This window comes from Phoca vitulina, unplaced genomic scaffold (genome assembly GCF_004348235.1).
Source record: "Phoca vitulina isolate PV1807 unplaced genomic scaffold, GSC_HSeal_1.0 scaffold1, whole genome shotgun sequence".
Classification (NCBI taxonomy): Eukaryota; Metazoa; Chordata; class Mammalia; order Carnivora; family Phocidae; genus Phoca; species Phoca vitulina.
This window is the reverse complement of record NW_022589704.1, coordinates 6,584,724-6,601,459: the sequence shown is the minus strand read 5'-3', so window position 1 is coordinate 6,601,459 and position 16,736 is coordinate 6,584,724. Positions and strand designations below refer to the sequence as shown.

Here is a 16,736-nt window from a genome sequence, read left to right as displayed (position 1 = left end):
GTCTGGTAGGACAAGTGCTTGGCCAGGAAGAAGGCCAGGAAGGAGGTTTTGGTCAAAGGAAGGAGAAAGTCCCAACAATTCCTGTTGAGCCTTTATTTACCAGACTGTGCCTCTACCAATAGATGGCCCAAGTCTCCAACGGTGTCACCCCTAGGGCCATGAAAAGTGCACCTGGCAGAAGGCAGCAGGACAACACACTGAACTCTACCATTAGCCCTATAATCTGGGCCCTGCCTTCTTGTCTGCCCAAAGGGGATGGCATCAGTCCCTCGGGGGTGGTGGTGGGATGTGAGCACTCGGCAGGGCCTGGCACAGGGCAAACAGCCAAGCAACTGCACCAAAACTAGGGGAACACTTTGGAAATTATTCATGACTTTGTTTTTGCCTCTTTGAGAACATGACCTTCTCCCTAGTTGGCCCAGGATCTCCATCTGCCTGGGCTGAGAGGAGGGAGCAGCGACGAGAATCCTGCAGGGAACTAGAGGTAATTCTCAGTTTCCAACGGGCATAATAGGATTAGGCAACAGGAGGTTAGGCTTGAGAAGCAGGATACTGTCTTGAGGTGGCTTTACAGATTCTTTATTCCCCTACTTTGCCTCTTCTCCCCCATCACCTTCATCACAGCTGTCCGAAGGAAGACAGGGCAGTGCAGGGCGTCTGGCGGGAAGATGCCAGACTCTCATTATTTACATCTATGCGAGTCAATGAAAAGAGCTGAGCAGCCTCAGTCCCCAGGGGCTGGCTGCCCTTCCAGAAGCCTGCAGGAGGACAGAGCCATGCTGGCCCCTAAATAGCTCCCGCTCCCCATGTTCTTCAAACAAGCATATGCTTGGAAAACGACTGGTCTGAAAATAGCCGTATCGTACCAGGTAGGAAAAAATATTCGCTATCTCTTATTAATTGCAGAAAGGCACAAAGCAATCCCAAGAATTTGGAAGCATCAAGGAAGCTTTTCGATAAATCCTCGGGGTGCATTCAGTGCTGGAGCCCGCAAACATGTCCACTGATTTACATTTTTAAAAGGAAAGAGTGTTGTTTTAGAATTCTCTGGATTCCTGTCTCTTAGAAACGCTATTGTGCTTCCAAGGAGTTAGCATAGGATTAGACATGGTGACTGGAAGTATAAAAGTCTGCAAATTATCCTTCCTTTGGGGGTTATTGAGTTCTGTAGTTTGCTTTGCTCTTAAATGGTGCTTATTTGCTGCTTGTGGAAATGGAAACAGACACAGGATTTGTTCCAGATCTGAGCACTTGGAGTCGAGGGGCAAAGATAGCAATAAGGCATCTCATTGTGCTCCTCGCTTTTTTTCATGAGAGAATGACATGTGGTGTTGTGCATTCAACAGATAAAGAGATGATTGCTATCAAATATTTGAGGCATTTCCTCCCACTCTTGAAATTTGAAATTTAATTTCTTTCCCTTCCAAAATAACATTTGACATATTTTTAAAAAGCCGAAAAGCGCCGCGAGGCTTATAGTGAAAAATAACAATCTGTGCCTAACGAAGAACGGGGACAAACCCTTAAAAGTCTTTTGCCTGTTTGTTCTGCTTTTTTAAGTTCTTATTTCTAAATAATAGGCTTATACTGCTCTTTGTTGATTTTTGATTCCTGTGACTTCCCACTTTTTTTTAATGCCCCTTCCCCACCCCCACCTCCATGCAATAAACACTTCCCAAGCTGCTGCCTTCCTCCCAACCATCACTGCTCAGTGCTCATGTGATCATGGTTATATCTGTATTTTTCACAGCAACGCGGCATGTCCTTTCGTCATTCACTGTCGCTCTGTGTCAAATATTTGGAAGTCTACCTTCAGGGTGGACTTCTGAATTGAGGTGGGGTCATGTGACTGATCTGGCAACAAACTCCAGACCATTTAATTGTTGATGTGAAATTCTCCAGGGCTCTCTTTGCATCTGGCCACGTTCCAGAAGATGATTGCTCCATGGTCCGGGTCCTTTTGTGACTGTGATCAAGAGAGTCCTTTTTTCAACTGGCAGCGAGCAAAAGATAAGATCTGATTGTTTTAAGCTACTGTGGTTTGGGGGATGATGTTGGTTACCACGCTGTAACCAAAGTTTTCCTAACTGAATTCTTTCCTGAGCAAATGTTTATTTTTCCTGGAAATAGCAATGCGTCATTTAAAAAGGTTTGCTTAATTTTCTCTGTACCAATCAGAAATGCAACTCTGAAGTCTACACGAAGGGTCTGAATCTCTTCTCAGTATTCTTTATCAGAGACTCTATTAATATTATCCTTTATCTACTCAAGGGTTGCCTTCTAGCCTCCTGCACAATTGTCTTCCTGGAGATTCTCTTCACCTCTCTGGAGCATAAATCCCCCAGTAACTTATTTTTGGCCAATGAGATGTAGGCGGCAATGCTGTGTGTGACCTTTGGAAAGTGTCCTTAAAGAGAAGACACTTATCTTTCTCTTTCCTTCTTCAAGCTGCATGGAATAGAATGTGATGGCTGGAGCTCTGGCTGCTATTTTGGAACATAATGATAGGATATCCTAAAGGAGTCCAGGTCCCTGATCAAATTGTGGAACCTCCAAACAAGCCCTCGGTTGCCTATCATCACACTTTTTTTTTTTAATGTGAAAAATAAACTTAAATGTCATTTACTCTGGTTTTGAATTTCTGGTCACATGAAGTTGAAGCTGATTCAAACTGAAATTTCCTTGTGCTTAGCTAATTCCTTTGTTTTGGTGAAGGGCATCCTCTTATCTGTCGTGGTTTGGTTAAGAAATAGAAGTGACTGTACACCCTAGATATGAGGGGATTTATACAAAAAAAGGAACTGTCAAATCATTACTTCACAACTTTTATCAAAATTCATTCCAAATGGATTAAATAATTAAAATGTAAAACAGGAAGTTATAACATATAGGTAAACAATTATGACTTTAAGTTGAAGGCTTTCTAAAGATGACACTAGTAGAAACCAAAAACAAGTTGAGTAGGGCTTAAAAAGAAAATAAAATCTTTCATAGGACATATCACACCAAAACCAAAATAAACGAAAATTTATAGGAAGCCATAATTAAAACTCAAGGCTCCTGTTTGAAGGTTCTTTCCTTTCAGCAGGGTTTCTCAACGTTGGCATGATTGACATTTTGGACTGGATAATTGTTTTTTATGGGGGTCTTTCCTGTGCAACGTAGGATGTTCATCAACAGGTCTGGCTTCTAGATGCCCAGTAGGTCCTCTGCCCTAGTTATTGACAACCAAAAATATCTCCGGACATTGCCACATGCCCTTGAGGAGCAAACTCAGCTCTGGTTGAGAAGATTGCTCTACATGGTGGTTCTCACGTTGGAGCATGCGTCAGAATCACCTAGAATACGTGTAAAACACAGACGGTTGGGTCTTCTCCCTAGAATTTCTGATGTAATAGGTCTGGGGTGGGGTTTGAGAATTTGCCTTTTTCATAAGTTCCCAGGTGGCGCTGAAGCTGTTGGCCTGGGGACCACACTTTGAGAACTTCTGATCTATCATCTTATGCTTGCAAATAAACACATCGTTCCCTAAAATATGAAATCAACAATAAGATTGACATTTCCAGTACATGGAAATGTTGTGACCATAGGTAATCAAGGTACATCTTGACAGTGGAGTTCAGGAGTTGAGAAACTGTGTTCTTAGACGAGATTGTAACACAGAGGTGAAATCTGTGATTTATGGATCAGATGAAGATTTGGTTTACATTTGCTCTAAACTTTTCTTAAGTTTAATATTACTAGAGAGATGACCAAAATGAAAGAAACAATCTCAAGAGAAATGATAAAGATGATAGCAATGAATCTTATTACTCTGTGATATGGATGTCCACCCATCTTTACTCAGACATTTTCCAATTGCTGGTTAAGCTTCCTGTGATAGATATAAATGTCCAGGGGCTATGTAAAAAAAAAAGCTATGCAAACTTCTTCACTTACTGCCACATAACTTTTAATAGTTCACCTAAATAGTTTTTGTTCAAATAGCAGAAAACTGCTAGAATTGATCCTGTACACCTTTCTGCAGATAGGCAAAAAAAAAAAAAAAAGGAAATACATCATTATGGCCTGAATTTCAACAGATGGCTTATACATACTATTCCAGGTTTCCCAGACGTGATGCAGTTTTAGATCATCACTTTTGAGCACCAACCAGCCCCTGCTCTGTATGCCCTGCGCATTGTTTATTACAGCCAAGTGAATCCAGCACTGAAATGATCTATCTCGCGCCAGCAAGCTACAAACAAAACCAATAGCCCCGTGCTGGCAACATTATTTTATTGTTGTCTCCTTAATCTCCTCTATTCTTTTGCAATTACTTTTATTAGTATTGCTCATTTAATGAGACGTTGGAGTTCGGAGCCAGATGGTGCCTTTAGTTAAATCTGGAAGATTCTAATGGAATTGAGTTCAAACCAGGCTAAGAGTAAGAGAATTACAAATCTCTTAGCATACTGCTTTGTGTACCTTTGGCACTGCAGAAATTAGTGCAGGCTCCAAACGGGAAGCCCCGGATTAAGGTTCAGAGAGACCATGTGTGTTCCTATCTGGGATGCGGTGTAGCACAAACAAGACTGGGCATGCCCCCTGCCTCACGGAGACTGTAGTCTCCTAGAAGTGAAGGACAATAAGAAGCAAGCAAGCAAGACCACCAGGCATTGTGATAAGTGGCAGGAAGGGGGCAAGCGGAGATGATGTGGAGGGGTGCTCAAGAATTCTCTCTGAAGAGGTGCTCGTTAAGCCGATGCCCGAATGATGGGAAGGGGCTGACTTGGGGAAAGCAAGAGAAATGCCATCACTGTTTGGTAGAAGGAATCGGGGAAAGGCTGTGGGATGGAAGTTGTTTTGTGTCCTCAAGGAACTGCAAGGACACCTGTATGACTGGAGCCTGTAGAGGGAAGGCGGGTGGCCCCAGATGAGGCCAGAAGCTACTGGACCCAGAGATGTTGCATGGGGCAAATGGACATTCGGACCCTGAGATTATCCAGGGATTTTTAATGACCTCTGTGGCAACGTGCTGATGAATAAGACCCGTAAAAAGAATATCTTTGGGATCAGAGCAGTAAATATTCATGATCCAGCCAGTCTATGAAATCAACAGAAGCATGATTTTGACCCTTTGTGCAGAGGGCAGGCAAAATGGAGGCAATATTTTGATTAATCGCCTTGCCTCACGTGGTAGCGTTAATTTCATACTTGCATACCGCACTGCTGGTAGGGCACAGCGGTGGTGGTAATTCTACCCAGTGTCTCCTCTTCATCCTTCCTGTTGGTAACAATGGCTGGTCTGCCTCTAACCAACATCCTGCCCCACACTGTGTCCCTAGTAAACGGCCACAGTCCCCTTTCCAGAGGTCTCCTTTCTGTTCTGTCTTCCTGGCCTTGGTCCCCTCCTCCCCTCTGCGTGTTTCTGTTTCTGTCAAGGCCCAGTTCAGACACACACCCACCTGGGAGTGAGGTCAGGAGGAGTGAGTGAACTGCCAAGAACTCTTACAGCAATGGATACTTCCCTTGCTGGCACTCATATTTGCCTTGTGTAAGCAGGGTGATCTAGCTCATTTGTTCATTTGAGCTATTCTCTGGACCTGTTGCCTTATACATAACAGATGTGAGAAAGTATATATTGAATTCCATTCTTACTAGCATTTACCATTTATTGAGCAATTAATTGGTCAAGGGTTCTTCCAAGTGTTAGTGATTTAATCCTTATGTGATGGTTAATTTTATGAATCACCTTGGCCGTGGTGCCCAGATACTAGGTTGAACATTTTTTTCTGGATGTTTCTCCAAAAATATTTTCAAATGAGATTAACATTTTAATAAAGTAGATAGTCTCTATAAAATGTGGGTGGGCCTCATCCAATCAGTTGAAGGCATCAATAGACAGAAACTGACCTCCCCGGAGCAGGAAGGAATTGTGGCAGCAGACTGCCTTTGCTTTGAATTGCAACCCTCCTTGGGTCTCCCACCTGCTGGCCCACCTTGCAGATTCTAGACTTGCCAATCCTCCACCATTGTGTGAGCCAATTCCTTAACACAAATCTCTCTCTCTCTGTCTCTGTCTCCCTCTGTTTGTCTGTCTGTCTCTCTAAACACCCTGTTGGTTCTGTTTCTCTGGAGAACTCCGATTAATAACACACTTTATATCTTACTATTTATGCCCATTTTACAGATGTGGAAGTTGAGGCATCAAGCACCATGCCCAAGGGCAGACACTTGATGAGTGTGGAGCCAAGATTCCAGGCTAGGTCTTTCTGAGCCACAGCACAGTACAGCTTCTCCTGCATGAACTTGAAGGATGAGAACACAGCGACCTGCTCATAACACACACTATTTACTATAAATCATCTCTCCTTTTTAATATTCCCCAGGTATGGTGGGCTTTTATAGCACGTGAGAATCATCAACGCACAAAGGCCTTATCATTCAGGTGAAGGGCAAAAATTTCCATTAGCAGAGAAGGCTGGTTGACAGTTACGTACACAGTGCTTGACCTATTTAGGTCCTATATATGAAGTCCTCTCCTTTACGATCATGATTTCCAAAAACATCTTGAAATAACCACACAATTTTCACACACAGTCAACTACAAGATCTTCAGAAACACAAGAGAGAACTAAACAGACAACAGTTTAAAATTCACGGTTTTGCTGAAAATAAGATTACATCTCCCCTCCCTTCTAAAAATGTCATTAAAATAAAGAGAAATAAACAGTACATGTGGATGAAATTAAAATAGAGAAAAACAAACTGCGCACACAGAGTCCTGAGCCTCTTGATGTCTTTCGCCGTGGGCTAAAGTCCCATCTTGAGGTCAAAACTTCAAAAGTAGCCTCAAACTGGAACTTTTCCATAGGAAGAGCCAGCAGTGAATATTGACCCCAGGATCAATTGTTTCTGTTTAAGCTGTAGACTGCTCCAGTCAGAGAGAGCAAGCCAGGTCCCAGTTGATAAAGAGCTGCTTTCAGCTGGACTTGTCACCCCCAAACGCATAGGAACGATCTCGCTGCCTCTGAATTAAAATGATTCTTCCCAGAACGGAGAAGATGATGATGAAGATATTGATCGTGTTTGTGCTTGGAATGAACTACCCGTCTTGCGCAGGTAAGCAACTCAAAGACACGGACCCCCTGCCCCAAATGCTGTGGCGCCGTGCTGGCCCCCGTGCTTTGTCTCACTGTGTCCCCGTGTGCTTGTGGGTCCAGGTTTCCCGGTGTATGACTATGACTCGTCCTCCTTGAGGGAGGCCCTCCGTGCGTCCGTGGCAAAAGTGAATTCCCAGTCCCTGAGCCCGTATCTGTTTCGGGCGTTCAGAAGCTCTGTAAAAAGAGTAAGTGCATTATTATATCTTCTTGATTCCTCTTTATATATACTGCTTTCTGTTATTTATTTTTTCTGTCTGTTGGGTACACTTTAAACACTTTTCCAGTTTAAAAAGATAATAGCTAGTCCTCTCTTTCGTACTGTTTTTGGACAGAGAAGGAATTTAATAACAGTTACTGTCCTAAGGCCCTCCAAGCCACTTTTGATGCAGAATTCTTCTGGAGTATCTACCCTCTGGCCTGGCTTCCCATTTCCAGATGTTGCCCTGCATGCGCCCTGCTTCTGTATCCGCAGCCCCCATGGTTCCTCTTGAGATGTTTTAGTAAGAGCTCGTTTATTAGAAATGAGGCTTTTTTGATTTCAGCAGTCCTGCTCCTCATACCTAGAGGCAATAAATTCCGGCTTTTAAGCCCAAGAAATCCCACCTTCCTTTGTCAATTTGGTAATGGTCTGTTTCCTGTTAGCTTGGGGAAATGTGAATTTTCTTGAGCTTCCAATGACTTGGTCTGTGATTGGCAAAGAAAGAAATGCAGAAATTCGCTTCAAAGGAAATGAGGGGCCTGGAGAGCGAGTCACCTTCCCCTCCTATGTCTGCAGGTGACTTCGAGGCTTACTCACTGTCCAGGCGCGGTAAGAACAGAAATTGCCCCAGGCTAGTGGGTGCTAAGATGGGAGGTGGGAGAGGTTCTGTAAACTCACAGGTCCTACGAATGAGAGTTCTGTGCAGCCAGGCTTCTTCAGAGCAGAACCAATAGAATGTGTGTATATATGTGCGTGTGTGTGTGTGTGTGTGAAAGAGAGAGAGAGAGAGAGAGAGAGATGTGGGGGGAGAGGGAGGAGAATGAGTTAGAGATTTATCGTAAAGAATTGGCTTATACTATGTGGAGGTTTGGTAAATCCAAAATCTGCAGGGTGGGCTGACAGGTTGGAGGCCCAGGAAAGAACTGATTCTTGCAGTTCACGTCTGAAGGAAGTCTGCAGGCAGAATCCCTTCCCACTCAGGAAAAAGACAGTCTGTTCTATCCAGGCCTTCAACTGATTGCATGAGGCCCACCCACATTAAGGAGGATGAGCTGCTTTACTCAAATCCACCAGTTTAAAATGTTAGTCCCGGGGCACCTGGGTGGCTCAGTGGTTAAGTGTCTGCTTTCAGCTCAGGTCATGATCCCAGGGTCTTGGGGTGGAGTCCTGCGTCTGGCTCCCTGCTCAGTGGGGAGTCTGCTTCTCCTTCTGCCTCCCCCCATCTCTTGTGAATAAATAAATAAAATCTTTTTAAAAAAATAAAATGTTAGTCCCATCCAAAAAACACCTTCACAGAAATATCCAGAGCGTTTGACCAAATATCTGAGCATCGTGGCCCAGTCAAATTGACACATAAAATTAACCATTATAATCACCCGAAGGAATTTGTTATGGGTTTTTATTGCTCGGCCATTTTTGTTTCTTTTTGGAATAAAATACCAAAATATGCTCATTATAAAATGTCAGAAAATATAACAAGAAAGAAAAAAGCAAAAATATTATCCATTATCCATTCCTCTGAGACATCCACTATGAGCGTGTGGGATAAGGCCTTTTTGGATCCTTTCCATGTATTGGTATAAAACATGTTTTTAAAAAGAAAAACAGGAGCACAGCGTAACATCAATTATAAAGTCCCACAGTTTACTTCAGCAACAATGCTGGATTTGGGATTTTACCTAGTTGATTCCTTACTGTCAAGCATTTAGGTTGTCCCACCTTTTTCAAATAACACAGAGTGGAAATTAGCGGATTGAAAGTGAGTTTGAATGAAAAAGCAAAACCATTAGGCTTTTCTCCTTATTCTGAACAGAGTGCTTAAAGAAGCAAAGAAAAGTTGCAAATTCATCTCATAGTTCAATAAAATTATCTGTACTCAAAAGAATCCCACATTTTCATCATTTTAACTAAGCCTTTGTCTTGTCAGTTTGTTTTCATTGGATTGCTTTGAGGGAAATTGCTGGAGCACTATCTAGGTGGAGGGCCCCAACAATGCACTCTGGCAGAAGAGGGCTTTATTTTTTTATGAAGCTCAGATTTATTATCCAATATTTTAAAATTATGAATAAATGCGGTAATAAATATTGTTGAGGCTGAAATTTTAGTCTTACTTGTTTCCAGAAAATTTTACTTCTATGAGCACTCTTCCCCAGTGTTAGAAGGGGACATGAAGGTCCCCCATCCCAGGCTTGGAGTTTGTCACTTATTTCCAAATGCAGTGTTCTACCTGTGCCCATCCTTCCCAACGTGTGAGCGGTCTCTGTGCTCACGGAGGGTTCTCCCCACCCTCTCCTCACTGGGAAGTTGGTTGAATGTGTGCTGACTCAGCTTTGTCACAAGGTGGGCTCAAGGACTGAAAGGGACGAGAGTTTTGGAGTCTGGGGGCTGTGGTCGGGTACTGGGCCATGGCAGCTCCCATCTGGCCTCCCTGCTGCCATCTTGTTCCTGCTGCAGTGTGGTCTCTTTGCAGCAGCCGTGGTGATTTTTATCTTAGCTCTTAAATTCTTCTGAGAACTTCCCGTTGCAATGAGAATGAAATCTAAACACCGTCCCATGGGTGACAGGACCATAAATTACGTGACACACCCTGACTCTCACACATCATAGTGTATGGTTCTCCTCTTGTTCATTTGCTCCAGCCACAACAGCAGGACTTATTCTGCCCCAGGACATTGGCCCTGCTTTTTCCACACATGATGGGCTCTTTCCCATTCTATAAGCCTCAGCGGCAAATATTTCTTCCTCGGGAGGATTTCTCTGGCACTTTCTCTACAGCAGCTACTTCTTCTTCTCCACCCCCATTACCATGTTGTTTGTTCCTTCATAACACCATAACCTTCTAGAACGACCTTGCTTACTTCTCTTTAAGGTGTTTACTGTGCGGCTGTATGTAATCTAAGCTGGAACCTAAGCTGCATGGAGTCTTCCCTGCTCTGCCTTTGGGGCTGGACACACTGTGGGCGCTCATTAAGTCACGGGACTTCCGTGTCATCAGAGCATCACAGATTCATCACGAAGTTTGGAAGTTTCCCCCAGGATCCCACCCTTGGTGGAAGGGAGTAGACAACTGTGTGAACTCATTTATGGACCACAACTGATCAAACAGGAAGCAGGATGGGGTAGCCCTGTACAGCAGAGATGTACTTATCACTTCATTTCTTATTTCAGGGATTATTAAGAAATTATGGGGACATTCTTTTAGGAAAATGACCCTTAAAAATACAGTTGATTCTCATTATTTGTGGTAGTTGTATTCTATAAAATCACCATGCACACTAAATTGGTACATATGGAACCATTGCTCCTGGTCTAAATTAGTATATACTGAACGATTGCTCCTGGTCTAACACATGTGTTCTCTCCATGTGGCACATCCAGACCTTCTGGTGCTTAAGAGCACGGACAGCACTCTAGGACTACACTTGGGGGCCATTTGAAACAATAAAATCACCAAGAAAAAAACCTCACAAAAATGAGAAAAACATGGTCCAAAATAAACCATGAAAGTGACACTTGTCTACAGTATGACAGCAGAAGCGAGAAGGCAGAGCGCTGCCTTGTCTGATCTCAGTTAGGAACATGTGCACGGGGCAACTCAAGTTCTTTGCCACTCTGCACTTGTCTGTGGATGACTGCAAAGGGACCCTGAATATTGATTTTGGGGATTATGAATACATTTTAGTGAGTAGGCACATTTGCAAAAATGGAATCTCTGAATCATGAAGATCAACTGTAAATTAAGTCATCAGAAGTAACATCGACCTTGCAGTTCAGACACCTAAGTTCTGGTTCCATTTTTTTAAATGAAGTATTATGCACCTTTAGAAAAGCACTTCTGGTCTCAGACTGAGGGGGTGGAACTGGGGATTGCTAAAACCACTTAACAGCTTTCACCATGAAGGAGTCTGTAACTTTGTCTCATTGTGCAGGGAGAAACATTTGTAGCATTGTAAACTTCAGCATCTCACCAAGGCACACTGATGCTTTTTCTTTGTGAAGGTCAACATTCTGGATCAGGACAGCTTGAACATGGACTTAGAGTTTGGCATTCGGGAGACAACATGCAGGAGAGATTCTGGAGAAGACCCCGCTACCTGTGACTTCCAAAGGGTCTACTACATGGTAAGTATGGCAGGAAACGCCATATCCCAGAAAGTAGCAGGACGAAGTGCCTCGCTTCTTCCGTGACCTGGAGCTGTTCCAAGTCATAAGGAGACCTTGGCCCCTGCCTGGCATCTGGCCACACTGGGAGGCACGAGCTGTGTCCATACTGTGTTCTCCCGGGGAAGGGGCAGTGTGGCTCAGTGGTTGAGGACTTGGGCTCTAGAATTTGTGGTCTTGACTGATCCTGGCAAATTCTTTAAGCCCTGTTGCCTCAGTTTCCTGCTTCTTGAAATGGGTAGAATGATGGTTCCAGGCAAAGTGAATACAAAGAGGCCAATCCCAAAGGCAAATTCCAGAGATGTTTCAAATTCTGTTTTAAATGAATCTAAAATGCCAACTGTGCTCTTGGCGTGAGTTGCATTATTTTGTAGTTGACTGTTGTATGATATCTGCCCCCTTCCTCCTCACTGGCTTGGGCTCCATGGGGTCAGGACCATGGTATGTTCAGTTTTGTATCCCCGGTGACCAGAGCAGGGCCCAACACTTGGTTACCATCCATGGGCAGGGGTCTGGTGGATCTGGTTAGTGCCACCATCCAACACTTGCTCTCCAGGGTGTTTGTGTTCAGATGTATGAGTTCTCGGGTTTTGTTACTTTATGAGTTTGTTACTTGATGAGTCACTTTATGTCAGGGTCCCTTCACAAGAGTGTAAATTCTGAAAAGGGAATCCTTTGTTTTGTTGTTTTCATGAGACTTTTCTCTGAGACTGTTTTATGAAGGACTCAAACCCAAGTGTCACAGCAGCTGTTCCTAACAGAATCTGAGGTCAAAGTAGGGAACAAAGTCCTCTGGGCTCTTCCCACTTCCTTTTGTTCCACTGGGAAACTTCGGGGCAGCCCACTCTGTGCTCCTGGAGGAAATGGTTGCTCTCCTGGGGGACTCGTGATACACCAAATGCCTAGCAGATCTTTAAATATTTCATTTGTTTCTGCTTCAGTCTTGAGAAATTTTCATTTTGGAAACATGAAATGCCTCTGTGAATTTTTTCTTTCTGTTTGCATCGTTCTGGCAGGCCTTACGGTATCGCCTGGTCTCTCACATAGGTCCTAACCCTTTCTATGAGCTGCTGAGGATTGAACTCAGTGTTTTCTCTTCCAGCCCTCAGCTATTTGCAGAAGCACGGTGCGGATGTCTGCCGAGCAAGTGCAGGACGTGTGGGTTCGCTGCCACTGGTCCTCCAGCTCTGAGTCTAACAGCAGCGAAGAGGTAGGACCAGGGGCTTGGTGTCCTCCAGAACCATCTGTGTGGGTCTGTGACAATCAGACTGGTGTGATAGAGTCACGGGAACATCACCCAGGCAGGGGCGAGTACAGCTCTGCTGACTCGGCTGGAGTCTCCCCTACTTCTCCAACCTCTTCTCTCTCTCCCACTCTGTCTTTATTTCCCAGAGATTTGGAAACAGAGAGCTTAAAGCAATAGTTGGCAAATCTGTAAAGATTTAGATCTAAGTATGCAGCTCCCTGACCCTGTGGTTTAGTGGAGGGAAGGGGGAGGGGCATTTTTGTCGGACTAGTGTTCAAAACCATTCAGCAGCTCCGCAGTCTAGGTCAGGGTGCTTGACTCCATGATCTGCTGCTTCTTCATCTGTGAGATGCCAAAAGTAAAAGAGAGATAATGTAGAGAGAATTGAGTAAGTTAGTGGACAAGAAAGACCTGGTCCAGCATCTGGTCCACAAGAGATGCTTGGTGAATGGCAGGACCTGGCTTCCCCCACCCCAAATGTGTTGAAATTGATTTGCAATCATTCTGTAAAATTAACAATATGTAAATTTCTGACTTGAACATATATTAGGTATTTATTTGTCTGTCTACTTATTAACTGCTTTTCTTACTAGAATGTATGTCTCCTGAGGGCAAAGAGTGTTAGTTTTTGTGGGTCTAGGACAATGTTTGATACAGGGTAAATGTTCAGTAAATGCTTGTTGAATGGAGGAAGAGAGGGTCAAGAATATGATATGAGGAGGAAACCTCTTGACTCCAACTAGGCATAAAAACATAATTGTTACATTATTTATTCAAGATGAGATAACATTTTTGACTGGTATTTAAAAATATTTCTACCATGGTACAGCTGGATCTGTCCAATGACAATCTTTCTCTACTCAGATTTTTACTCAGTTTTTCAAGATTTCATTCTGTAGGCAAAAATTACATTAAAAGAGTAAAGGAAATTCACCTTCAATAATTCTATATAAAAATTAATGTTCCTATATTATGAATATACTCACACCTTAAATATTTCGCGTGGAAGTCCATTTGTAGGGCTAGGACATGAGGAAGCTAATGGCTAGGAGCTCCCATGACAGGGGACGGTTTGACAGGTGTAGGATGACTAAGTCCAGGTGCTAGGACCTTCTCCACAGAAGTATTTGATTGATCTCGTGCACACTGGCACCTTTGAGGATCAATCCACAGGTGGTTTCTGGGCTTTCCATGGAGCCATGGTTTCAGGATCTAGTTCCTGGGTGTTAGGGCAAGTACGAAGGGCCTCCTTTTCTAGACTCCACTGAAGCATCTAGGAAGTGAGGTGTGTTTCCTCACCGACACACTCACACGCTCATGGCCTGGCTAATCCAGAAATGACAAGTACCAAGCCCAGTGTTTCACAAACATTTTGTTCATATTGATTTTGTGGCTTATATGGGAAAAGCCAGGGAGACAGTGAGGGGTGAGACAAGCAATCCTAGCCCCCGAGGAGTTTGTAGACTAGTGGGGGGTCCATTCAGCAGGAGTGATCCTGACTACCAGGCCAGCATGTGGGGGCACATGTCAAGAGGACAGAATCTCATCTGGGTGCAGGAGAGCTTCCCTGGGGGACCTGACATTCACATCAAGAACTTCCATCAGGACAAAGAGGACAGGTATGGAGGGGAGGGAGGAAGAGTGACTCTAAACACAAGGGGATCATGAAAGAATTCACTGATGCATGAGAAGCTGGTTGGGTTGGAATGGACAGAAATCATTATGACCGCAATGAGCAAAATACGGGACAGAGGCATAAGGGTTGATCTGGAGAGGAAGTCAGGATGGACCTCAGGGGTCATGTCTAGGATCTCTGGCTTCACTCCAATGGCAATAGGCCTATTGGCTAAAAGCAGGAGAGGGCTCTCGGAGGCTGGAAGGACAGGTGAGGGAACTCTAGCCAGTGCCAGGAGTTAGTAGTGAGTGTTGAGAAATGGATTCTAGTTCATTCTATAACCTTTAACACATTGAACTGAATTCAGTAACTGCCCTCTCCCCATTTAACCCCTCTTCCATCTCTGATTTGGGAAGTTGATTCTGATCGCATAGCCCACAAATCTGTTGCAACTTTCTCATTGCATAGTGAGGACTATGCACTTCTCTTCCAATCTGAGTTTTGTAAGAAGATTCTGACATTAAGTTAAATTGGCCCTTGAAACAAACAATATTTTAAAATAAACTCTCAGGTGGATGTTCCTCAAAGATTAGGAAATTGTAAAGAATTACAAGCAAATTAAAAAAAAAGAATTCCTTAAATTAAAGAATGCTGTAATTCAAAGGAAGAAGAAGAAAGCAGATGGAGATTTCAAGTAATTCCTGGAAACTCTGAAATAAATTTCTTATACGAAACAGAAAAAAAAAAAGGAAAGAGAACAGCTGTTAACCATTTTCGGTGAAATAAGCAGTGATATTACAAACATAAAAGAGAATAGACTAGGATGAATTTAGTCATCAAACAAGTAAATCATTGCTGGAAGTAGGAAATAGAAGAAATAAAAAAAAAATCCTGGAGTAGTGAAAATGAAGATCATTTGAAAAACATATGTAGGTTCTAGAAAAATTTCCAGGGAAAGGAACTTAATGTGAAGAAAGGTGTAAGCCATGGAGAATAAGACTAAAAATCCAAAATATGAAGAATAAGGACTTTGATCAAATGGAAAATATCTCCTAAGGATATAATGCAAGAAACTGCTGCATATATGAAGTTTGGATTTTTCCCTACATGATTTTTATTTAATTAATTAATTAATTAATTAATTTAAAGATTTTATTTATTTATTTGACAGAGAGAGACACAGCGAGAGGGAACACAAGCAGGGGGAGTGAGAGAGGAAGAAGCAGGCTTCCTGCTGAGCAGGGAGCCCTATGCAGGGCTTGATACCAGGACCCTGGGATCATGACCTGAGCCGAAGGCAGACGCTTAACAACTGAGCCACCCAGGCACTCCCCTTTACATGATATTTAAAAGGATAAAAGCTGTAAGGAAATTTGAGGAAAAAAGTTTCTAAATTTGCTAATATTCTTCTCTCCTTAACCAAATGCATATCTGTGTTGAGGGTAGTTTCCATTATATGTGTTAATTTTGAAAGTGAAATAGAGAGAGGATAAAGGGCTCTGGACAGGACAGGAGCACGCAGCCAAACACTTTGTGGTTTCGTCCCCATCCAGCGTGTGATGCTAACACCTATAGGTTGACGAGTGAACTTGACTTTTGACAAACCCTGGTTTGGAGTAGATGGGATGAGATCGGGCTAAGGCTTTAGCAAAGAGACCTAGAAACAGTCCAAAGGGAGAAAGAGGAAGAAGAACTAATATGGAATTCTGAGCTCAGGGAAGGGGAGGTGACAGGCATTTGATTTACTTACTGTGTTCCATTTCCAATGATAGGAATTCAACTACAAGTCGCCTAAGCTCCAGTGGGATAAGTCCCTGGATCACATTCCCAGAAAGGACTGGGAAGAGTTGGCCTCAAGGACCAGTTAATTTAGGAGTGTTCAACACCACCTGTGCCACATTTATTTCTCCCCCTCTGTCCCCCTCCCTCCCCCTCCCCCCTCCCCCTCTGCACTGCCCCACCCCACCCCCTTCTCCTCTCCCTCTCTTACTGCAGATGAACTTTCTCCTTGTAGCAGGAAGCAGGGTCACAATGTACTCCAGATTCAGATCCTTTAAACTTAGGAGGAAAAGGGAGCATTTCTCTCTAGTTTTCCTGGAGATGCCTCTTGACATGATTCCCGTTGGCTTGGCTTTGGTCATGTGTTCCCCCTTCCCCCTGCCACCTTTCATAAATTACACCTTTATTGGGTTATAATCCACATAGTATATAACTCACCCTTACAATGTGTCCAGTTCAGTGGTTTTTAGTATATTCATAAGGTGGTACAACCGTCACCACTATCTAAATCCAGAACGTTTTCATCTCCTCGAAAAGACACCTCATCCCCAAGAGCCCCCATTGTGTGTTCCTCATTCCTCCAGCCCCCAG

The 16,736-nt window shown here is 43.4% G+C and overlaps 1 protein-coding gene across 4 annotated transcripts in view; it reads left to right on the top strand.

The window, feature by feature from the left end:
* The first annotated feature begins 420 nt into the window (after positions 1-420).
* Positions 421-16,736, top strand: part of SPP2 (secreted phosphoprotein 2) — a 29,060-nt gene continuing 12,744 nt past the window's right edge. Inside the window, exons 1-5 of one of the 4 annotated variants that reach the window (XM_032394873.1) lie at positions 421-484; positions 6,907-7,104; positions 7,206-7,330; positions 11,344-11,466; positions 12,608-12,715. In XM_032394873.1, the coding sequence (XP_032250764.1) occupies positions 7,023-7,104; positions 7,206-7,330; positions 11,344-11,466; positions 12,608-12,715 (438 nt within the window). In that variant the 5' untranslated portion in view covers positions 421-484; positions 6,907-7,022. Of the gene's footprint in view, positions 485-504; positions 870-6,906; positions 7,105-7,205; positions 7,331-11,343; positions 11,467-12,607; positions 12,716-16,736 lie in introns of those variants that run through there. The other 3 variants (XM_032395034.1, XM_032394958.1, XM_032394790.1) reach the window with 3 other exon arrangements.